The sequence below is a fragment of the Misgurnus anguillicaudatus genome, chromosome 11 (assembly GCF_027580225.2).
Source record: "Misgurnus anguillicaudatus chromosome 11, ASM2758022v2, whole genome shotgun sequence".
In the NCBI taxonomy this organism is placed as follows: domain Eukaryota; kingdom Metazoa; phylum Chordata; class Actinopteri; order Cypriniformes; family Cobitidae; genus Misgurnus; species Misgurnus anguillicaudatus.
The window spans coordinates 15453350-15477830 of NC_073347.2; the positions used below are offsets into that span (position 1 = coordinate 15453350).

The 24481-nt window shown below is 36.5% G+C and overlaps 4 protein-coding genes across 10 annotated transcripts in view; all 4 read left to right on the forward strand.

The window, feature by feature from the left end:
- Positions 1-62: 62 nt before the first annotated feature.
- On the forward strand, positions 63-7591 carry slc39a8 (solute carrier family 39 member 8). 2 transcript variants are annotated; one of them, XM_055170083.2, is made up of 8 exons: positions 63-560; positions 760-922; positions 3166-3281; positions 3386-3508; positions 3591-3764; positions 3941-4145; positions 5500-5684; positions 6056-7591. In XM_055170083.2, exons 1-8 carry the CDS (start codon positions 408-410, stop codon positions 6203-6205), a joined length of 1269 nt encoding a protein of 422 aa, XP_055026058.2. In that variant the 5' UTR covers positions 63-407; the 3' UTR covers positions 6206-7591. The 2 variants fall into 2 exon arrangements, with proteins under 2 accessions (XP_055026058.2, XP_055026057.2); XM_055170082.2 differs by having other exon boundaries at positions 67-560; positions 3112-3281.
- A 744-nt stretch (positions 7592-8335) lies between these two features.
- On the forward strand, positions 8336-10425 carry nat8 (N-acetyltransferase 8). Of its 3 annotated transcripts, XM_055170085.2 has the most exons (3): positions 8396-8463; positions 8621-8704; positions 8967-10425. In XM_055170085.2, exon 3 carries the CDS (start codon positions 8970-8972, stop codon positions 9645-9647), a length of 678 nt encoding a protein of 225 aa, XP_055026060.1. In that variant the 5' UTR covers positions 8396-8463; positions 8621-8704; positions 8967-8969; the 3' UTR covers positions 9648-10425. The 3 variants fall into 3 exon arrangements, with proteins under 3 accessions (XP_055026059.1, XP_073729228.1, XP_055026060.1); XM_055170084.2 differs by lacking the exon at positions 8621-8704 and having other exon boundaries at positions 8336-8463; XM_073873127.1 differs by lacking the exon at positions 8621-8704 and having other exon boundaries at positions 8340-8422.
- Positions 10426-10706: 281 nt separating this feature from the next.
- LOC129415901 (putative N-acetyltransferase 8B) lies at positions 10707-12729 on the forward strand. The gene is made up of 2 exons (XM_073873128.1): positions 10707-11522; positions 11822-12729. The coding sequence occupies exons 1-2, from the start codon at positions 11016-11018 to the stop codon at positions 11996-11998; spliced, it is 684 nt and encodes a 227-aa protein (XP_073729229.1). The 5' UTR covers positions 10707-11015; the 3' UTR covers positions 11999-12729.
- A 182-nt stretch (positions 12730-12911) lies between these two features.
- dctn1b (dynactin 1b) overlaps positions 12912-24481 on the forward strand; it is a 33458-nt gene continuing 21888 nt past the window's right edge. For 2 of the 4 annotated variants that reach the window (XM_055170243.2, XM_055170244.2), the window contains exons 1-5: positions 17504-17928; positions 21250-21501; positions 21603-21681; positions 21773-21804; positions 23648-23668. In XM_055170243.2, the coding sequence (XP_055026218.1) occupies positions 17896-17928; positions 21250-21501; positions 21603-21681; positions 21773-21804; positions 23648-23668 (417 nt within the window). In that variant the 5' untranslated portion in view covers positions 17504-17895. Of the gene's footprint in view, positions 12990-17503; positions 17929-21249; positions 21502-21602; positions 21682-21772; positions 21805-23647; positions 23669-24481 lie in introns of those variants that run through there. The other 2 variants (XM_055170247.2, XM_055170245.2) reach the window with 2 other exon arrangements.

Consider the following 24481-nt stretch of genomic DNA (forward strand, 5'->3'; position numbering starts at 1 on the left):
TAATATATTTCTTAATAAAAACGCAAAATTATGGTTGAAAAATTTCCTTTTTTTGGGAAATGTTTAGTGATAAAAGGTAACTTCCTTCTAGGGTGAATTAAAGTGGGAGCTGAGCAGGTTGCGGGACTTAGGAGAAGTGTACACAAAGACTTCATTGTTGCCGAAATGATGCAGTATCAGCTCCTCATATCATCACTCGACATTGAGGCGGGTCTGTTGTATTATGATTAAGGCCTAGAAATATTGGTTACTCCCAGGTCAGGGAGATTGCGATTCATCCCTCAAAAGGAAATGAAAGAAGTGGATTTTCCATCTTAACCTGTGTGTTTCGTTATGCGTTTTTAGTGCGCGCGCATACTTTCTCTGATAGTCGCGAGGTTAAGTTGCTCGCATCGACACACGGTAACATGGAGGAAAGTTTTCTGCAAAGTGTTTTGCATTTCTACGATGAAAAGAACAGCTCACTTTCCACGGAAAACCTGGAAAACTTACTGCACATCATTACAAGCAGACGCTCGGCATTTATCGATAATGACGCCAATCCTCTGAGGAATGTTGAGGTAATGATGCGAGAGAATGCATTGCGTCCCATCTGTGCAACACACTTTATGTAGCCTATTGTGTTTTATTAATCTTTCTCTTATTCATATTAAAACAGTTGCGATGGTTTATTTATATCTTACCATTTAGGTAAGAATGGCAGATGATAAATTATGTTTCAAAGAGTCTTTACTTTAATAACTTTTTTTCTCTGTGTAGTGTTTGTCGTTGCGCGAGCTGCTTTTTGCCTTTGGGTTAGGTAATGCTTCTACTGTAAGCATTGATGATCTGGAGATGATGTGTCCAGCTGTTCTCACTCAGGTCCTGCTGCCTGCTTGTCCCTATACACCTGCTTCAAACCTGACTGTCTCTGACCACAAAAGTGAGTAATGCTCTCAATGCCACAAACTTACTTATCATCAAGTGAATGCTATGCTGTAAAGTCTTGAAAAATATATGTGACCTGTCTGTAAAACTCAGGCTAACGTCTCATAATCTAGTAATGAGATGATCAAAGTTTGATTTCACATTGATTTCAATATTTGACATGACTTAAAGATATCAAGGTTATTTTTCATAGAATGTTCTATTTTTTAGGATGATTTTATGTTTTAAATACTAAAACTACAACAAATAAAATTGACTGGGTTTTCACAGACTAGAATAAAGTTAGAATTATGAAGAAATTGGAGATTGCAATGTAACACATGGAGACAGTCCTTTTGAATATGCAGAATGACTCAGTAAGACACTTTTAAAAACTTTTTTGTTGGAAACTACCATTTACACAAGATTGTGTGATCATGGTTTTTGTCTACTGTCAAGGGACTAAATTTAAGAACCTTTCCTTTAACATTTAGAAATAGAAACCCTTTGTCTGTTCCCATTTGATATGGTAATGATGCTCTCAGACCAGTGGTTCTCAAACTGGGGACCGTGAGATGGTGCCAGGGGTGCCCCAGTTTTATGACATTTGATAAAATAGATACATTTTTCAGAGTTTCTGTGTAATTAAACCCCAGTAAAATAAGTCTACTAACCAACAGCTAGTGTTGTAGTCAAGACCACCTAAACCGATACCGAGTCATGAGCAAGACCAAGTCAAGACCAAGACAGGCCGAGACCAAGTCAAGACCAAGACCAGTGCAAGTCACTGCATTAAAACACTTATGATAAAATGTGGAATATGCATATGATTAGGCACGTCTTGTCTGTGTGTGTGTGTGTGTGTGTGTGTGTGTGTGTGTGTGTGTGTGTGTGCACGCGTATGGCATCAGAGAAGTTGATAAAATAATCAAAGGCATTGCAGATATGTGGGAATTTATCTTTGTCTATAAGCAAATAGAAGCAACATGATCTCACAAAGTATTGGTTTATATTATTTTTTTGATTTATTCTTTTAACAATTGTCGCCTGGCGTTGGGGTTAGAGTTGGGTTTGGGTAAGGATGTCATTTTATGTAAATCTACCCCTAAACCGAAGTGATGGATTGCCATCCACTTAACACAATGCAGGTGTTTTTAGTAATAAAATTAGAAAAATTGTCATTGGGAGAAACTTAAATGGCTTAAACAATGCCAACATCATATGCCAAACCTGAATAAAGTGCATAAAATTAATAATAAAAAATAAATTTGTTATGTGCCATCAGTTGTGGTCTTGACCGGTCTTGAAATAAAATTCTGAGTCCTCTTTGTCTGAGACCGAGACGAGACGAGACCGAGTAAAAATGCGGTCGATTCCAAGACGAGACCAAGACCTTTAAAATGTGGTCTTGAGAACTACAACACTACCAACAGCACTACATTGTATAATTAAATATGTGTTGTTAAATTTAAATTTTAAGTTTTAGAATGTTTTATGTCATACATTTTCTTTGGGGGGGGGCACGAAGCGATGCATCGTACACAAGGGGGGCCATACGCCGAAAACGTTTGAGAACCACTATTCTATACTGTATTTGAGACGGTATTAGAAAATATTTTAGGTTTCTGTATTGGAACACACTGCACTCTTAAACATAAAGTTTCCTAAAAAGTTCTCTTTCAGGATGTATGGTTCCATAAGGAACATTTTACATTCACAGAACCTTTCTGTTGCACATACGGTTCTTTGTAGTGGAAAAGTTTACAGACTATATAAGCTTAAATAAAAACATTTTAAGAAGTCTTTCCTAAACATTTCGTAAAATGTTTCTATGGGCAGTTGTAGCCTAGTGGTTAGATTGTCGGTTCGTAACCCAAGATTTGCCGGTTCGAGACTCACGACTGGTGGGTTGCGACTGTGGTGCCCTTAAGCAAGGTACTTTAACCCTAATTGCTCCCCGGGCACTGCAGTGATAGCTGCCCACTGCTCTGGGTGTGCGTGTGTTCACTATTCACTGGATGGGTTAAATGCCAAGTTTGGAATGGGTTACCATAGGCCTACATTGGCAAATACGTCACTTTCAATTTACTATGGCATCATTGCAAAGAACCATTTCAGAACCTTTATTTTTAAGGGTGTAAAGTAGAACATTCATTATGCAAAATATTTATTTAGCTTTTCCACAACCATGTTTTTCTTCTGCAGTTTGGGGTTATGGGTTCCTGGCTGTGACTGTGATTAACCTTGCTGCTCTGTTAGGGTTATTTCTGGTGCCTTTCACAAAAAAATCATATTTTCCAAAAGTCCTGACTTACTTCATTGGACTGGCCATTGGAACGCTGTTTTCAAATGCTGTACTGCAACTGATCCCCGAGGTAAGAATCACGGACTGTGAGAGGGCCTAAGATGATCCTTGCAAATGCATTTACACAATCTTCATGCAGGTTACCAATAATATTCTTGTTTATTGATTGTACAGGCTCTTGGATTAGACCCCAAAGATGATGACTATGTATTGAATGCTGTAGGGATTTTCGGTGGGTTTTACGTATTGTTCTTCACTGAACGAGTTTTAAAGATGGCCCTGAAAACTGATACAGAGGTAAGAGCTGTGATATGTTTGGATATCTCTGTAAATCAAATTCAGCTGGCTGTAGACGTCTATTTTTCTCCTCCCACTGCAGCTTGGCCACAGTCATTTCCCTCCCCTGCAGTCAGCTGATATCCCCATCACTACCTTCAGCAATGACACTGTTATAAACAATATCAGCAGTGACATCATTACAAACCACACTCATCATGACATCAGCTGTAATGAAAAGTCCAGTTGTCCAAGTGAGAGCTCAGCTATTGACCAGGTAACTGACTTTATATGTGAAAAATATATAAAAATATAACTGGTGTAAATGTCACAGAGATGTTTAAAGACACAGTAAAAATTAATAATTTACAGAGCCACATGGCACTCAAGTCAATACTCAAAGTCAGGGTTTTAATTTGCTTAATTTTTTTCCATTCTTTTCTTTGCATGCAGAATGCATGTGTCTTATGGGCTTGTCACTGGCTGAGAGCAGACCGAATGTCTAAAATAAAGACTGTGGCGTGGATGATCACTCTCAGTGATGCCCTTCATAACTTCATAGATGGTCTGGCCATCGGAGCGTCTTTCACACTATCCCTGCTCACTGGCTTTAGCACCTCTATTGCCATTTTCTGTGAAGAGTTCCCTCATGAGCTGGGTATGGCAAAGATCATTCACCAGATGCAAAAGCCGCTAAACGCCATCTCCATTAAAAATAAGATAATGAAATTAACCGAACGCTCTTGGCACGTATTATACGTTCATCCATTACTTTTTAAATCTGCTTAATCCCGCCCTCAGACTAGCCTTGCTAACACCAGACCAGTCTCATAGAGAATGAGAAGTGGTCTGGGAACCACATGCTCATTTTCTTGTATTTGAGGCATGGTTTACGAATGCCCAGAGGTGTTTATTGGGCGCTACGAATGTCTATCAAATGGATCTGTACTTAGCTCATAGCCAATCGTTTCAATTATACCAGATGACGTATGTAGACAACGTTTATCAGGTACGTGTGCACACAGCTGAAAACTATGCTACTAAACCGGTAGCTGTATATTGATATTGAAAAGCAACACAATTTAGGGGCAACTTTGACAACCACAGTACAGGCATAATGACAATATGATATTAATAAATACCACTTACCATTTATAAGTTAATTGGACTTCGTCGACGACAATGCCTAGCAGGTTGGTCCTATAAAACTCTGTGGCTATCATGTCTTGCCATATCCAAACATCCTTCTTGGTTATAAAATTGTTTAACGCCAAAAGTTGCTCTTTTTTTTTAAAATAAACTTCGAACACTATCTAAGGCTGCATTGAAAAATAACTTTGCGTCTGCTGCCGTGTTGGATAAACAAAACTGCTTCGGTGTGTCGCATAGACGTCGTCCTCGTCTTGCTGCCCCCTCCCCGTTCTGTGATTGGTTCCCTATTTCAGGGGCAAAAAAGGTCCATAGTTTCCATGCTAGACCTGCAGGGTGAATAAATTTGCGCGCAAGGCAGCATGGGGAAACCCAGGCTACCCTCAGACCATTCAGAAATACCGGTTTGTTGGCAGAATCCATTAAAGCAACACTAAAGAGTTTTTGCTCTTTGCTCCCCCTACAGGTTAGAAGCGTAATTGTCCATTACCAATGTCGTAAATACTGCAGCATAGCTGGCTCTGATTGGATTGTAGGTCTGGCGTATAGCAAGTTTTTGTAGTTTTCACTCGAACTACAGGACCGCGACCCGACGGTTGGAAACTTCTTTAGTGCGGTTTTGGCCGATAGAGGGCTGCAAAGCAAATGTGAAAGTGCCGTTCACCCTGTTTCGAGTAGATGAACGACTGAAACTTTTTTGGAAACGTTATTTTAAGGTTAAAAAAACTCTTTGGTGTTGTTTTAAGAGTCTGATAAAAAGAGAAACATGTCAGACGCACTTAGAGGGTTTTGCATCTGAACTCGTCATAAAGTACCAGTATATCTGGCATATTGTTTCAAACACATGCTCTGTGTCTCTGTAGGTGATTTTGTGATTCTGTTGAACTCGGGAATGAGTGTGGCCCAGGCTGCGTGTTTTAATCTCCTCTCAGCTATGTGCTGTTATCTTGGTCTTGCGTTAGGGATCGTGTTGGGCAAAAGTTTTGCCCCAAATGCAATCTTTGCTATCGCTGGTGGAATGTTCCTCTACATCTCCCTTGCAGACATGGTGAGACGTCTCCCATCTAACTGTTTTAGGTTCAAGATATGTTAAAAAAATAAACATTATTTACCTAAAAATAAAAATTCTGTCAATTAATATTACTTTTCCTCTGTGAGACATTCTTAACATTCTGCTTCAGTCCTATTATAGGAATTGCAAGAAATGGGGAGTGATAGGTTTCAGGTTTCAGATAACATAGCTCCTGTGTGCTTAGCTTTTGTATTCATTTTAGTCCCATTCCGACCATTACAAAATGTATGGGATAGAATGAAAAGAAATTCAGATGGGTTTAGAATGAGACATCAGTAAATATTTTTGGGTGAACTATTTTTTAAAACTCTCCTTAGATTGGTATTCACTGTTTCTTGTTTTTATAGTTCCCAGAGATGAACAGTATCATGGCAGCACATAACAGAGGCTATCGAGGAAAGGTTGTGTTCTTCCTGATCCAAAATGCTGGGCTGCTCACTGGATTCGCTGTAATTCTGCTTATTACCATGTTTGCTGGAGAAATCAATCTGGGGTAGAAGGACAGCAATAGCTTTTAGTGCCAGAAACCAAAAACTTGAGACACTTATTTTAAGTTTGTAGTATAGACTGTATTTACTGTTGAAAAAGTTACAATCATACAGTCCTGGAGGACATGATTTTCATCAAACCTTTTGTGAGTGTGTCCTACTGTCTGATGCGAGTTGGCAACAATACTCCGCTGTGTGTGGAGAAATTCCTTAGTGGCAGTGACAGCCTAGCACAGTGAATGTGAGGAGCTTTGTAGTCTAAATGCCAGTACTGTAGCCTAGCTCAGGCACCTTTTGAGTAAGACTGTTTTGATCTTGTTTGCTCTTTTTAACCATTGCGTGAGTGGGTCTTTGTTATGTTACAGTTCATATTGTTGATTTGAGGAAAAACACTATATGTCAATTTCAATCTTGCTACTACTATTTGTATCAGTTAAAATAATATGGTATACTACCACATACTGTTTATGATCTTATTCAATGAATGTCTTATTTTTATGTTAGAACAATGAAGCTTGACTGAACACAGACAGAAAAGTCAAGAATTATATTGAAAATATGTGAGCCTGCTGTGATTTCCAGGCTAAAGTCTCGTAATCTAATTATGAGATTGGGAGCATCTATTGATTTCAATCTTTGACATGGCCTATATTCAGTCAATATTAAATATATCAGGGTTATTTTCACACAATGTTCTTTACATTTATATAGAATGATTTTATATAGAAAACATTAAATCACAAGCAGGATCACATATCTATAGCAGCATCAGTGTCATATTACAATGTTGTAGTACATCACATTGTGACATTGTGTATACAGTAATGGTTATCAAGCTGGGAAAACCCAGACGTCTTACCAAGCTTTTCTCACTGTTAAGCTTTTCTGACTTTCACAAGTCTCATTTCACAACAGGTCACATTCAATTCAAATTTTAAAAAATAGTTGGCAGCACAGTTGATAATAATGGTGGTCTTGAATCAATGGGAGTGCAAGGAAACTGATTTGCATATGACAGATTTGGATGTTATCTTTTAGAACATATATTCCAGAGACATGGGATAAAGTTAATCTGATGGCATAATTGATCCACATTAGGCTTTAAAACATGCTGTTATGGTTAAGTAGTGTGCTTTTTATGTCATAAGAAGTATAATTAGACATTTACAATTATATTTAATTGTCAAAGATTTTAAGCTGACTCATCTCCTAGCTTGGCTCTTTAGGGCAGCATGTGGAGACTGTAGGAGTCTCAATTGTGATTTTGATGAGATTTTTTCTTATGCATTAAATCTTTCATATATTTTATATATACTTATATAATGTTACATTTTGGTTTGTAATGGATATTGCTTGTAGTGAAATAATAAATATGAATAAAACAATATTACTCAGTGTTCCTGTAGTGCAACTGGCAGAGCATTTGGACTTAAGTATTTTACTTTCTACATAAAAGTAAATGTTCAAGTATTTGTATTTTATCAGTGTTTTTCTTTGGAAAAACATCATTTTTACTCCACTACATTTCATAATTTCAAGTTTTTGGTTTATATTTAATATTTAAGTACATTAAACATCTGGTACATTCTATGCCTTAGAATTTAGTGAACAGTTTTTAGTAAAGTAAAATATTTCCCAAGACAAACACTCTGATAAAGCACAGATGCTTGGAAAATGTAACTAAAATAAAATCAAGTAGTGTCCACCTCTAATTAAAAGTGCACATTTCTTTGGATAAAAGGAACCGCAAAATGCACAAATGTTAACTATATTTTGGGTTATCTGGTCTGACAATTACAAACTAGTTGCTTATGACTAAAATAAAACCTGATTTTGTTCCCACTGTAACGGTAAATAATATTACTGGCACCAATGTCATAATTTTCTTACATATTCCCGCATACAAAAAAAGAGGAACATCCTTTCATTGTCTAACCGATTTGACAGGAAATTTGATTCTGCTAGGTCAGCTGTTACGTTTGTTGGCCTATTTTAATTTATCTTTAACAGATCTCTCTAAATGAAAGGAAACATTTTGATCAAATATAAATATATTAATATATCAAAATGATAAGTAATTTATAACATTTGTTGACATTTATTTTTTTTTTATATAAAAGTGACCTCCTCTTTATAATTGTAATTCATCCTGTACAATAGATGGCGCTACTTTCCCCTTCAATATTGTCCTTGAAAGGGAAGAAGAACAACACAAAGGATTACAAAGTAAATAAGCATTGATTTTAACTGGATCATATACTTAACAGGTATGTTTGTTTATATTTGATTATACAAATAGAAAAGGAGGACATTTGGTTCCTATTTAAATGTTTAGGTCTATTTTTACCTTGTTACGGTGTATGTTTGTGTGGATATTGTGTTGTCCCGAGCGCTTCCGTAAATAATGCAAATAAGTTACTTTAGAAACTCGTCCTGCCAAATCCTCACTCACTGTGTAGACGCCAACAACGGGACACTCTTTTAATCAGGAAACCTCGTGGATTTACTGTAAGTTACTAACTTGTTACGCTGCAACTAATGCTGTTTTCTTATTTCGTTTCCTTCATTATCAAATCACCATTTAACGTCATTTTTTAAGACGGAGACGCAGACGTGTGTCAGTTACATTGATGATTCAGTTTAGAACTAATCTAAGAAATGTTTGACAGGATCAACGCTTACAGCAGCTTTATATTCACTGCAGGTTACACTGTTTCAACTGTTAAATGTATGACGTAATGTAATATATGATGTCATGCTTGATTTGAAGGTCATGGCTGAGGTAAAGATTCGTCGCTACCATGAAGATGATGATGAGGATGTAAAGGAGATTTTTACCCTGGGAATGAGCGAGCATATCCCATCCGCCTGCATGCACGTCCTTAAACAGCCCTTAGCTCAGATGTTTCTGGGATGTGTTTTTTTAGCATTACTGACCAGCGCAGAGTCCATTCTTTTGCCTGTGTTAGCAGTCACCCTCATTTTGGCTGCAGGCAGGCAGGGTATAAACTACATGTTCACACAGTACATTCAGGTCTCGCTCAAAAGAGATCTCAATCAGATACGACGGACCTACCTGGAGTCACCTGACTCCTGCTTCTGGGTAGCTGAGTTCCAAGGTCGTGTTGTGGGTATAGTAGGATGCCTACCTGCGGAGAATGTCAGGAACGTCGGGAAGTTCTTGGAACTGAAAAGGATGTCTGTTCGAAAGTCTCACCGGGGGCAGGGGATTGCCAAAGCACTGTGCCGTAAAGTGGCAGAATTTGCTCGTGAATGTGGTTGTCGAGGAGTGTTGCTTTATACTTCGGTGGTCCAGACAGATGCACAGAAACTCTATGAGCATTTGGGCTTCCAAAAAGTCAGAGAATTTGATGCACCAGAGGCAATTGCCAAGATAACTAATTTCACATTGATGGAGTACTGGCTTGACCTAAAACAGCAAGGTTACTAAAGTTAAGTCTTCACCAAGATCGCAATTTTCCATGATACAGGCAGTTTGTTTAAAACAGTAATATTGTAGGTCACTGATGAGTACCTACCTCTGTCTACCTCTTTTTAAAAAACATCAGTCTTGGAAATACGAAAAATAAAATCAATATTCTTATGAGTAAAAATAAAATGTCCCAATCTTGTTTAAGCACAACTTGAAGGAAATTAAAATGTTTATCATGCCATTGCTTTTGTTAACTATAAAGTTTTCATTTGAGGGACATGGACTTAGTCGGCTAAGATTTATTTATATTATTCATTAATACATAGCTTGTCCTCTTTCATGGTTCAGTAAATGTGAAAAACAATGCAGTTTCCTGGAAAGTATTTGGTAAATGAGAGATGTCTTGAAAATATCGAAAGGTGTTTCAACATTAACTGTGGATTATGTGTATTTTCCTCTGTGTAGCATTACAGCAAAAAAGTTTTTATGGTGTGAAAGGGTCTTTACTAGACAGAAATGTCTGGCTTTATTGTGCTGGTTAAAACAAAAGCTCCTAGAGGAAAATGTGTCGTGTAATTACAGCATATACTTATTCCTCCAGTCCTATGTATTTCAACTTTCTCTTTATGGAAAAGCTAAATAATTTGTTTTTAATTTATGGAAAAGAATGAAAAAGTGTGATTTTAACATTGAATGGACCATTAGCATGCAATGCAACATGCTTGTGATTGTTTTAATAACAAAAATGCAGTTTGCCAATAAAATAAATCAATAAAGAATTTTTATATCAACTTTATTTGATAATTTTTCTTAAACAAATCTGTGATCTGTGCCCGTGTTATTTTTATGACATTTATATAACATTTTTGGGATTGACTTGCAATACAATTGGTGTCAAATTCTAAAGATTATTATCCCACAAAGGAAATAAAGAAACTTACTATTTATCCACTTTCTATTTCTATCTTTCTGTTCAAATATATATAATACTAAATACTCTGTTTTAGGTACCTAATAAATCAGTTCATAACAATAATAGGTTAAACATGTTGAAAAACCCAGCTAAAGTGATTTTTTTTGTGACTTACTGTTTGCTACATCTTTCTATAATGTAAAGAAGACTAAAGAAAATATAACCTTGATATCTTTAATACTGACATGACCTTACTCATCAATATTTGACTCTTACAATGTGTGAAGCATTTGTGTCTTATGGCTTTAAAAACCTAATTGCTATACTTTTACATCTTTTAAGGAGGATGGCACTTTAAGGGAATTTCTTTCTTTAGTTTTAACACAGTAAATTTAGTGCAAGAAAAATACATGATTAATGTCTAAACTGTCTGATATGCTGTTACATTGTTTCATAATTCCATGCTTTTTTAGATGCAGTGGTATCAGATCCGTGGGTATCGGGATGCAGATTCCTCTGCCGTGAGGATGTTGTACTCCACTGGCTTCAGAGAGCATGCTGGGAATGTGTATCTTCTGGCTCTTAAGCAGGCATGGACTCGAGCTGCACTGTGTGGAATCTTCTTTCTTATCTATCTTTTCTTTGCATCATTCATGGGCTCCATTATTGGTGTTGGTGGATTCTTGCTGGTTGTTTGGGTAGCAGTGCAGTATTTTTTTGAGCAGGGTATTCAGCTTGGGCTCAGTGAGGATCTGTTGGACATCAGGAAATCCTACATGGAGAATGACTGTCCGAGCTGCTTTTGGGTGGCAGAAGTGAAAGGGTCTATTGTCGGCACAGTGGGTATTTTGCCTTGTGTGGAGGAGCCAGGTGCCTGGGAACTGAAGAGGATCTCTGTAAAAAAGGAGTTTCGGGGGCGTGGCCTTGCGCAAGCTCTTTGTAAAAGAGCCCTAAATTTTGTTGCTAAATATCAGGGCCCGGTTGCATAAAGCACCTTAAGTTTTTTCCTTAAGTATGACACTTAAGGGGTAAATTCCCCTTAACTTCTGTAAGATAATAATTAAAGAGTTTTGCATATAATCCCTTAAACGGTTTTCTTAGGTATGGGTAATCTTTAAGTGTTTCAAGACAGTGACCCCGGTTTGTTGTTATAAAATACTATCGTTGCCATGGAGACACAACAGAAAAAACTTAAGGGTTTTTCTGCAACACCCTTAAGTTAAAAGGAAACAACTTAAGGGAAAATTACACTTAAGGTGCTTTATGCAACCGGGCCCAGGTGGAAAGGCTGGTTCTTTTCACTTCTGTAATTCAGTCTGATGCTCAAAAGTTATATGACAGAATTGGATTCGTAAAGGAAAAGGAGTTTGTGTGGCCATCACTTCCTGCTAGGCTGATTGATCTAAAGGTGTTTAAATATGCACACATGATTGGTGGTCATGCTAACGTAAAATAAGAAAATTTATATGAAGAATTTGCATGAAAGAGTCCCTCAAGATGGGATGTTTTTATTTAAATTTTTATAGCACTTTTTCAAAAGTGTATATAAATATATTTTAAAAGTAGCTTTACAGTATATACAGGAAAATTATACAGGAATATTATGCAATGTATGTTTTTTTTACACTGTTAACCCTTTCCTAACCATTTTTATTAGTACTTTTTCCACATAAATTACTAGTGAATTATTTTGTGACAAAAAATCTAAAACAAATCAAAACTTTTATATGTTAGCATCTTAGTCCTAGAAATGCCATCAGAAATGCTCTCTTGGCATTTTTTTCCAAGCAGTTTCTTAAGGACTCACTTTGAGATGCTTTGAACATCTATTCAGGGCTCTTATTGGCTGCTTGTTTCATTATTTGGTCCAAGTCATACATTTAAAAATGTTACATTTTTTAACTTATACATGTTATTAATGTAATCTATAAAAATAAAATAGTAATAAATAAGGTAATAATACAAACATGTCAATATTATATATGTAAATTGTTACATATTATATATCATGTTATATCATTATGCATATGGATTATATTTTTGTCATTTAAACATAGGCTACACCGGACCCTAATCTTAAAAATTAAGATTAAAACACCACGAGGAACATTTCAGTTAAGTGACCATAGCTTTTTCAAGATGTGTATTTGTGTATATTTGATCAAAATTAACTGTAACATCTTTAAAATAAATGAGATATATTTCTTTTATATTGTAAATATATTTTATATTTTCGCTGACCACGCTTGTTTATAATATTGTCAGACACAATAAAATGAATACACAACACAACAATCACTTACATTTAAAAATCTGGTATAACATACATTTCATACAGATCAGTCCATGCGTGCTCTGTGTAGCGCGTGCTGTGTGTGACGTAGTAGCGCTCAGGAAGCAGCTGTCATATACACACATTGTAAAAGAACAGCATCAAAATTATCACGGTAAGTTACAAGGCATGTTTTATAAGAAAAAGTATGAATGAACACATTAATAGCGTCGCATCCTCAGTTTGTGTGTGTGATTGTATGCTACTTATATTCTTCTGTGTAATGATATTAAAGCGGGTGTAATATAAATAGGCGGTGGCTTGATCGATAACGGGATAGTGCTGAATAAGCATTTACAATCATGTTTCTTTTGCGGTTTACTGTATAACAGTTCCCATTAAAATATTCGTAAAGCTGGTATTACTCGTTTTTTTCGTCATTTATTTATGTGGAAGAATGTAAAAACGGCAGTTTGGCAGGTGCTTGGTCGGTCTCAGAAAAATCTTATTTATATAAAATACTAATTCACTGAGCACGTGTCGTGTCGTGTCGTTTCATTTCATTTTATTTAAGTGTTTTATTGTTTAAAGTAGTCAAGAAAAACACGTTTATTTAACGTATAGCCTAAGCCTATAGTTTAATTTAATATAGTATTTAATTAGTATATTTATAGCACATATATATTACATAAACTATACAATTTTATTTTGTTTATCTGAAGAAAAAATATGAAACATGACACACAAAATCTGTATTTATATACAGCACATGGGCACATATTGTATATTTTATATTACACCATCGTTTTTGAACAAAGCTAATTCTAATTGCAGTATACAAACTTTAACCCCAATACATAGATTTAAAATTAAAATTAAAAAGATTGTTTTCTTTTAGAAAAATTATCATTTTTAGTGACAATTCTTTTTTACAATAGAGGATGTTTTTTTCTTTGAAAAAATAGACCTCTTACTGATGTTGCAAAGATTTTTGCCTCCTCTAGATGGAGATTATCCTCCCCCCAATACCACCTGCAACTGGCTAGCAGCTAAAGGCTATTGGCTATAAGGATGACCCTTTAAAACAGGCCCACCCTAACTTCCTGTTCGAATAGGAAATACATTATCACAGGACAGAAACTACGCTTGTCTAGTTGTATGACGCCTTTAAGATCTTTGTCCTGTGTAGGGCTGTAAAAGGGGTGTAAATTATAGTGCTCTCTATCACTGATAAATATATTTCCCAAAGCGCACAGAAAATGTGCCCCTCACCCATCCGCATGCTCAGACTGCCCCATGATTGTTTATTGGTTTATGCGAGCAAAGCAGTTTCAGCTGTGCACCTGTTTCATCTAATTGTAATATATTAAATAGTGTGCTGCACACATCAGCATTCTGTGCGCAGAAGCTGTATAAAAAGATATAAGCCCACGGGGCTTCAGTACTGTTGTAGTTTATAAAGAGTGTTAATCCTCTTTGTGTGATTGTTTATCATTGTGCTGAGGTTTTGTGCACCTCTTCTCACTGAACTCACTACTGTGTCTAGCTCTGTGTTGGAAGCTACGTCACATTCAGACAGGCCAGAGGAAGAATAAAGAGACTGAATAGTGAGTCGGTCTTAAAGATACCTTCACTTTTAAATGGTGTCTTAAAGAGCCATCAGCAACATACTAACGTTGGTGCGTGAACAGGGCCCCGTATTGTTTTCGTGAAATCTGCTACTTTCTGTTTAGGCACTGGGAGCCATAAGTGAAAGTGTGTAGTGGTTAACTTCCTTTAGGGAATGACTATAGACGTACATGGCCATGAATAATCCACTAGTAAACCAATAAAAAAGCAATGTACACTCATCTGGCCATGATAGGATTATTATGGCAATCTTATGTCACCCTGAATTGTGTTAGCAGCAAAAACATCATGGCTTTAATTTCCAGGGGACAAACACTGATAAAAAAAATTATACCTTGGATAATTCACCATAGGTCATTTAAAAACACCTGAATATAATTACCAAATTTTCAAATTTTTACATGGTTCATCACTTAATAAATAAACATATATTTTTATAAATATTTTGTATTTAAATAATTTGAATATGTGAGAGAAAATAAAGCATGGAGTAAGGGACTTGTTTCAGTCGTGCAATGCAAAAAAATGCAAATTACTTTTAGGCCTGTTAGGAGGAAAACTTTTAGGCTTATAGTCAACTTTATTGGTGAAGAAACGGTGCTATAAAGGTAATATATCAACTTCTTGACATTGAGCTCCGAGCTCTCTTATGTTTGCATTACAACTGCACTTTTTAACTGTAAATATAGTTACACTGTAAACCATAATAACTTTAGTCATGCTGTTATTTGGAGTTTTTTGTGTGAATGTGTGTGTGTGTGTAGTTTGCACACAAAAACAACTCTTTTACAGAGAAATTTCCTTATAAAACATGCAAATAGAGTGCTGCAGGGATGATGATTTTGTAGGCCAACACGGACGTTAGGGAGACACTGGTTCCTTCACCAAAAAACCCATACATTTTTCCCATTGATTTTTGAATTATCACTAAAAAGCTCTGTGTTTAACAAAAGTTTATTGCACTTACACCCTTTGTCCAACAAGATCTTTACAGATAAACACAACTTTATGAATTTTAAAGTCTAAATGTGTTTTCTATTATCAAATCATTATCAATTCCTCCCGCTTCGGACTCACAGCCTGTAAGTTAACTCCTTGCATTGTGAGCAAATCTTTCAAACATGGTAAGGAGCGTCCCATTTCCGGCTGACCTCAGAGGTATTCAGGCCAATCACATGTAGATTAGCTGGCCAATCAGGGACACAGAGCTTTTCAAATCAAGTTTTGTACATGAATCAGTGCGTTTCAGGAAGACAGGGATATCTGGAGTTACAAAAATGTACGGTATGTGGAAAATAATGTGTTTTAACACATTGGGTCCTATTTTAACGATCTAAGTGCATTGTCTAAAGCGCACAGCGCAATGTCTAAATGGGCATGTCCGAATTCACTTTTGCTAATTTAACGAAGGGAAAAATGGTTTGTGCGCCGAGCGCATGGTCAAAAAGGGTTGGTCCTATTTTTGTAATGATTAATGGGAGTATTTTGGGCGTAACGTGCAATAAACCAATGAGAGTCTTAGCTCTCATCCCCTTTAAAAGCCAGTTGCGCTGGCGCTATGTCTAATCCCTATTTAGATGACGGACTTTGTAAACTGAAAAACTAAGCGGAGGAAAAAGATCCCCAGTTTAAGATTAATGTTAAATAATTGTATTGTTTTTCCCTTGTATTAAAATTATTTTTTTATTAAAACCTTTAAAACGCGTTTTCTTTTAGTCATGGAAGTAAAAAAGCAGGCTCTTAATTGCTTTAAATGTATGGCTATCCAATATCATCAAAAAAATAATTTACAAGTATGTAAGAAAAGGTTTTTACTCTAAAAATACTTTATTTTATAACAAACAGGAGATAAAGAATTTACAAACGGCTCTCCGCACGTTTCAGCACTTGGACAGCGTCATGAGTTTTTTTTTAAGTATTACTTAAAAAATTTTCTCACCATATCCACAGAGTCATCATATACAATAAATCCGTGAGGTAGCATTTAAAAAACATTTAAAAACAGATGCATTTGTTTAAAGCAAAGCATTTATTTACTTACCAGGCTACAGGTGAAGCGGCTCTTTGCGCCTTCTAACGTCTCATAATTAGTCCTCATTTATGTCCAAGAGACTCAATAATAATCTTTTACATGCAATCCTTTAATCTTTAATAGTTAAAAAAGTTTTTGTGCTGCTGTCCACTCATGTGTGTGATAAGCAAACCCGCGTTGTCATCCCGTTTATAGGCGTCCCGTTTATATTACTAATGCGCTCAAAAAACATATTATAGTCTATTTTTGTTGCCTCAAAATAGCAACGTGCCAAGAATGCACCCAAACACACCTTGTTTTCAGACCAGAACGCCCATGGCGCAAAAGGAGGTGCAAATGCATTTGCTATTTAAACAACGTGGCGCTAAACTTGAAAATTATACTTGCGCAGGGTGAAAACTAGCAAAAGACGCTTGCGTCGCACATTGCGCTGCATTGCGCCGGGTGTAAGATAGAGCCCATTATATTATATCAAATACACAAAATAAAGTTGCTTTTTACTTATGAAATAGATGCACCTTAAAAGCTAACCTTAGGCTACAAGCAAATACACCACTGTCTCTCGACATCCACGTCATTACCACCCAGCTTCCGATAGCTCTTTCAAACTTTATTAAACACATTTAAAAACATGAGGATGAATGATTGTTAGGGAGTTGTGCCCATTTTCTGTTTATTTTGAGATCTTCATGCGTCATGACGTTTAAAATCTGTAGTCCCATGTAGGAAGTTGTTAGCAACTGTCCTACAAAAGACCCTTCAAAGTTTAAAAAAAAATCACATGTATTATTGATGTATTTTATGTCGTAGAATAAAACGTGAAAATATCTTGTGCTTGTGTTAAATCAGTATGTTATTGAGGCCATTTAACTAAAACCCCATTAAAAATACCCATTGACTTCAGGACCATGGAAGCGGCGTTTTGCCTACAAAAAACGTCATCCCTGTGGCACTCTATTTGACCAAATTTTGGGTTTTTTGGAGGGCTTTAGGACCCAGTTGGCCTCTTTTATTCTCCTGCAGAAGGCAGCACAGACGTTAGCGCAGTTGCAATGCTCTCTCTCACCTACCAACACAGAGCATTCAGACTTACACACCACTGACTCTAATGCATCCTAAAGCTGTGATCATTCTGAAGACGCACACCCACAAGCACGTAACCTCGCTCGTCCAGTAGACGCCCCTGTGAGGTGTCTGTCTCGGAGGTTCAGTCAGGGGTATTGTGCCTCTGCTGGAGCTGTACCAAACCTCACATCTCATCTTATGGGCAAACAGCTGAGTAATGCGTAATGAGTGTTAGGTGGAGATAGAGAAAAAGGGAAAAGGTTAGGAAGGAGGAGGGGGATTGAGGAGACTACAGTGTTACAGTGGTTGCTGAAGCAAGGCAAGCATCCGTTGTCAACGGCGACGCCGGAGCAGCATGTCTCAGATAAAAAGATACACTTACAGCAGGGTGAGTGATACAGTGGATACACTCTTACGCTTTTGAGTCTTTCTCTCTGACATACATGTAAATACATTTTTGTATTTAATTGTAATGCAGTAGGATGCTTTGTTTAGTATTAGTCATGATGATGCTCTGAGTGTGACATGCAGGTGTGTTTGCAATGAATCTTCTGGAATGTGTAAGGCTCAGCTTTTGGCTAGTGTAAAACTGCTACATTTTGTTGCAATGCGTGGGTTTGTATATTTGAATTCTTACAACAGGCCGGTAATAGAGCAATGCTTTATTTATTATACATTGAAGACATACATAGACGCTTAATGATGATGTTTTGGCTAAGTGGTGATTAATCCTGCAAGTAATCTTTGTTTGATTTAATTTGATTTTGTCATTGACTTGTTGTATGAGCTTAAACCCAAACTCTAAAGGGAAAGAGGAAAACTGTGACAACTAAAGTTTTAACACACTATCAGAAGAAGGTACAAAATCTGTCACTGGGGTGATACCCTTTCAAAAAATATACACCTTTGTACCTGAAGGGTGCATATTAGTACCTCAAAAGTACATATTGGTACCTAAAGGCTACATTTTAAGACCTTTTTAAAAGGTACCGTCCTTTTGTACCTTTCATTCTGGCAGTGCAAACCTACCAAAAAGCAGATCTAACGTTAGTCCCCATTTATTTGTATTGTGTGGAAAAAAGGCATGTGAATAAGTATTAGTGGTCGACCGATATGGGGTTTTTTTTATGGCCGATGCCGATAGCGATATTAAATGGGACTTATCATGAAAATCAGACTTTTTCCATATTTAAGTACTATAATTGGGTCCACAGTGCTTGTGTCAACCTAGAAAATGTGAAAAAGATCAACCTAGTAACTTAGTTTTGGTAAACCATTCTCTGCAAGCATGTGTAAAAATAGGTCATTGAAATTTGTCTCCCCTTATGATGTCAGAAGGGGTTAATACCACCCCTTAATCTGCACTATCCAACTACGACACTGCCATTTAGTGCAGAGATCAGCTCATTTGCATTTAAAAGGACACACCCAAAATGGCACATTTTTGCTCACACCTACCAAGTGGTAATTTTAACATGATTACAAATCATCTATGTATTTTGAGCTAAAACTTAACATACATACTCTGGGGACACCAAATATTTATTTGACATCTTTAAAAAGTCTTGTGAAATGTCCCCTTTAAGAAAGCTGTATGGCCGATTGGCCAATATGAGGCCAATATAACACAAATATTATTACAAGAGACAAACAGAAAATTGTTGAAACAATTTTTTTTATGCATAACATTTATAAATATCAATAGATTTATCGACCGATATATTGGCTTCTGCAATCAATTGTCCTATTACTACTATAAGTGGAATTTTTTTTTATATTTGGGTAAACTATCCCTTTAACTCTAAAGGGATAGCTGTTGTCTTATCTTTGTCTATCATTGTCTATCTGATGCATGCATTAAAGGTCCCGTTCTTCCTGTGTTGTTGAAGCTTTGATTGGGTTTACAGTGCTCAATATAACATGTGTTCATGTTTTACGTGTAAAAAACACGGTATTTTTAACACAATTTACTTATCTGTATAGCGCTGTTTTCACTGTCCTAAAAACGAGCTGATGTCTTCCTTATTCTATGAAGTCTCTCCTTCAGAAATACGTAACGAGTTCTGATTGTGTCGTTTGTTTAGTGTGTTGTGATCCAATGTTAATAAAATGTGACATTTTGTACTTTTGCCTTATATTCACCTTATACATTATTTGTCTCCACAGCCAACAGACCAATTTTGTCTTTATTGTCCCAATACTTATGTAATCCACTGTATATTATAGGCTATATTAAATAACAGATAACATGTTGGGTCTACCATCTCTTTCCAGACACATTTACACAGTTAAGAAACGCTTACATAATATAGATCTATGTCTATGGTCTTTGTGACACAAAGTCAAACTTTTATCCATCCAGTAACACAGTGATTAAATTCTGCTGAGTCACAAGTCTGTGACTCTTTAATGTTATTACACAGGTTATTGTATCATCAGTCATTTGACATCAGCCATTTTTTTACATTCAGTCTATTTCTGTGAAACGAATCTATCTCATACTGCTGCTGTAAGCTCTAGAAATAGCTCTCTATTTAGAAGAGGTCAGATTTATTACTTGTGCCTCTTTTTATTGTTTGAATTATACACTCTAAAATATATGGGTAAATATTGGACAGAACACATGTTGGGTTATAAATAAACCAATGCTGGGTTGTTTCAATGCAATGCTGGTTTGCTTTAACTCATAGTTGAGTTAAAAACCACCCAGCATAGGTTTATTTATAACTTAACATGTGTTCTGTCCAATATTTACCCAGCATTGGGTTAACCCAGCAGAATTTAGAGTATGGTTTTTCCATTTATGTGGCCAGTTTTTGTTTTTACTGAGACTAACTCATTTTGGATCTCAACTTCTGTGTGATTAGAGAAACTTAAAATGGGTAAATGGAAGTAAAATAGAGCAAGTCTCTTAGGACAGATTTTTTCTATGTGTGTGCGAGCTTTTGAAATGTGACTGCAGGTAACAGTGTGTACTCTGTGCTGTACTCTGTATTCTGTAGTAAAACTTATGTTAAAATTGCAATGAAAAGTAAAATAAAAAACTGTAATTTGTTTTGTAATGTGGTATTTTTACAAATGATTTATCTGTGAGCTTCATTCATTCTTAAAAATTCATGTGCCCTCATAATCTTTAATCAAAAATGCAAATCTCCCCTCCTAAAAACGATCTCTCTTCACTTCCGGTCATAAGTATGGCAGGTGGGCGGGGACCCAACTTCCGTCCAATCAGATCTCGATGGACAAATTCAAATCCAGCCCTGCCTTATTCATTTCAGAGGCCGGTTTTACTCGGATACATGTCACCACGGGGAAAATTAGGCAATTGATACTTCTGACCATTCATTTTATTGGTATTTAACAAATTTGACTGTCTTTAGCTGCAAAACCCTATAAGCGCAAGCAAGTTTTTACATTTACTAAAAGTGTAACTAGAAACATTGCAAATGATGAAAGTCATTGGGGGGCATACATTAGGGGGCGCTGCGTTCCATGTGACTGCCATGTTCGAGTTGTATTCAGGTCCAAGTACTCACAACATATAATACATACCAAGAGCATTCAGTCAATATCATTATCTAATTTTTGCATCTCTGCTCCTCATTTGAGGGTGTAGATCCTTACATTTACGATTATATGTGCCAAGAATATTTAAGCAATCTTTGTTTATCTTTACACTGTGTCATTTGATGCTCTTTTTTATTCTCAGACCACCAGCAGCGGCAGCAGCAGGATGAGTTCAGACGGAGGTGGGCGACCCGTGAAGGTGGGCTCTGTGGTGGAGGTGATCGGCAAAGGTCATCGTGGTATCGTAGCATATATTGGCAACACACTGTTTGCCTCTGGGAAATGGGTGGGAGTGATTCTCGAAGAATCTAAAGGCAAGAACGACGGTACTGTGCAGGGGAAAAGATATTTCACCTGTCAGGAGAACCACGGCATATTTGTACGCCAATCACAGGTACCTTATGTGTGCTTACATGTAAACAATGACAGTTTCACTTGTGTAAATCTTGTTCTGTTGAGTTCCTGGAAATCATCGGCACAATCTTCTACTCACAGATCCAGTTAGTAGATGATGGTGCAGACACAACGTCTCCTGACACCCCTGAAGCCGCCACCTCCAAAATGCTGAAGCGAGGTAGACACATGTTCATGATATGGAGGCATTAGCTTGCACTCATATTTGTAACATATAACCATAATGATGTCTTGTTATCTTTTCTTCTCAGAGATAATTGAAGGTCCAAAGTCAAACAAAGTGGTGAGTGAGGGAAAGGGGGCGTGTGCGTGGGACTGTGTGCATATTGTATCTTCTTTTTGTCCAGACATGTGTCATAAAGTTGTCATAAAGTCTGCTCCATTCTGTAGTTTTTGACTAAGACACACCCACTTGTACAGGAAAGGTCTGACATCAAAAAATGTGTAAATTAAAGTTTGATGTGTTGTTAAGAGCAACTTCATTTAGTGTCAATACCACATTACAGACCAGTGTAAAAACCGCACAGGTACAACACCAGAGCCCACCGACAACTTAATATACACGAAAGACCAATGACATTGCAGGTTTTAATTGTTTATGATCATTTCACATATACATTTAAAAACAAAACAGAATATATGATTCTGCCCGTATGGTCTCTGTAGGCATGTAAATTAAATAGCTCAGGATAAGATGTTTTTAAGTGTGGACCCAGGATAATATTTTAGGATGTTACTCTTGATGACAGTGCGGGGCTCACAGTTTCGGTCAGCACCTATCATATGTGTGTGCAATATGCATCAGATGATCAGTGAACAGACTGTACACAGTCCATGGGCGTGCCGTCTGAGACAACATCATTATGTATTTACTTTTATTTCCACTAGAGGGGGATATGATAACACTGTCCTTGCCATTTTTGGCCTCTATGTCTTTTAAAATCATCAAATATTTGCTTATAATGGGAGGAAACAGGGATCAGGGAACAACTTCTGATTTTGAACCTCAAAAAGTGCATCAATCCTTTACAGAAGTAATCCACACGTCTCCAAGGGGTTAATAAAGGTCTTTGAAGGTAATCGATGCGGTATTGTAAGATTTTAATGGATTTAATGGTTATATGAGAATTGTATTGTTTTTTGGCAACGACCAAAATCTCATAAAATCTCGACAAATGAACGCTGTTTTTATAATAATCCTACCCTAAACCCAACATCTCGCGAGATTTAGGCTGTAGCTGTATCACATCTAGCCAAAACACACTACTACACAAAGTAATTTTCACAGAAAAAAATGATTTATTCAAATCTCCAACTTACTTTTAAGGTAAGTGGTCGCAATCAATTTATTTAAGCTACATTTACACAAAAAAATTTGAGATACAAAACAAAACAAAAAACTTTTGTTTAAATGTAGCTTAAATAAATTGATTGCGACCACTTACCTTAAAAAATTGAGTAAATTGAATGAATCATTTTTTTCAGTGTTGTAATGATTTTGTTTAATTGTAAACAGCTGATATTTCATAAACATATTAAAAAGTTATTAGAATTTGTATTAATTTCATTAGAATCATTAAAATCGGTGATGTTTTCTATTATATGTTTTAGCAGGGATCTTTGGTCATTTTTCTTTTCCTAAATCTGCACTAACAAAAATATGTATTAACTTTACTCAGACATTTTCTAAGCTTACTTGCGAGAGTATTCAGTGTATGTGTGTGTGTGTGTGTGTGTGTGTACCTGGTAATTATCACGTTGTGGGAGATAGGAATACCACTGTTTTTGTGACCTTGTGGGGACATTTTGATGTCCCCATGAGGAAACAAGCTTATAAATCAAACAAAATGATTTATCTTGAAAATGTGAAGTATGAGAAGGGGTTTCTGTGATGTATGGGGTTAGGGACTGGGGTAGGTAAGGGGAATAGAATATACAGTTTGTATGGCATAAAATGCATTACGTCTATGGAATGTCCCCACAAAACATGGAAACCAGAATGTGTGTGTGTGTTTGTGTGTGTGTGAGAGAGAGAGAGAGAGAGAGAGAGAACTTATTCACTACTCATTACAAGTACACTGACTGATCAAACTCTTTCATCTCTTCCTCCTCAATCTGAGATGCAGCGAGGAATCAAACCCAAAAAGGTGCTGCATGTTTCTCTAACCTGTGTTTCCATAGCAATTGCAACATTAAACAGCCATGCTGCATGGCATCAAACATCACATTACCTGTGTGTGTGTGTGTGTGTGTGTGTGTGCCTATGATGAATGTTTGTTCGTAAGAATGTTATTTTGATTTCTTTTTTATACATTTTATTATGTATATTTTTATTAAACTTACATGTTAAGTATAATAGTATAGTGCTTGGCTAGCTGGATGGCTGTGTGTTCTTCAAAAGTGACTGATTGTCACTTTTGATATGTATTTCATAAATCAGCATGCTGAATATGATTTGTGTATGTTCGGTCTATTTGTAAAGAAAAGACCTAGCAAGATTGCGAGTGCTGAGAGTGACGCATATATACTTAACATTTTACAGTATAGTGGTTTTGAGGGCTTAGGCAAACATTAGTTGTGTTGTAATGACATCAGTATTTTAATGTTGTGTGGCTGTGATGTTTAAAGGTATACAAGGCATGAGAATTGTTCATCCTCCCTCAGCCAGTCAGTACTGCAGCCAGGCTATGACATTAGTCATTAGATTACCACTGAAATATTGGACTTGAAACCTTTGTGTGAGTGTCTGGATTTCTAAATGTCAGTGCTTGGGGGTGAGTTTTATGGGATGTTGTTTGATTCAGAAAAGGGGATTTGTTGGAGCTAGAAGGTTTAAAGTATAAATGGAAATTGTAATCGCATGCGGTAGTTTATGATAGTTAATTGATTATCCTAATTTGTGGGAGGCTTTTAAAAAAACTCACAAACAGTGTGTAAGAAATGGCCAGGCGAACCCAGCC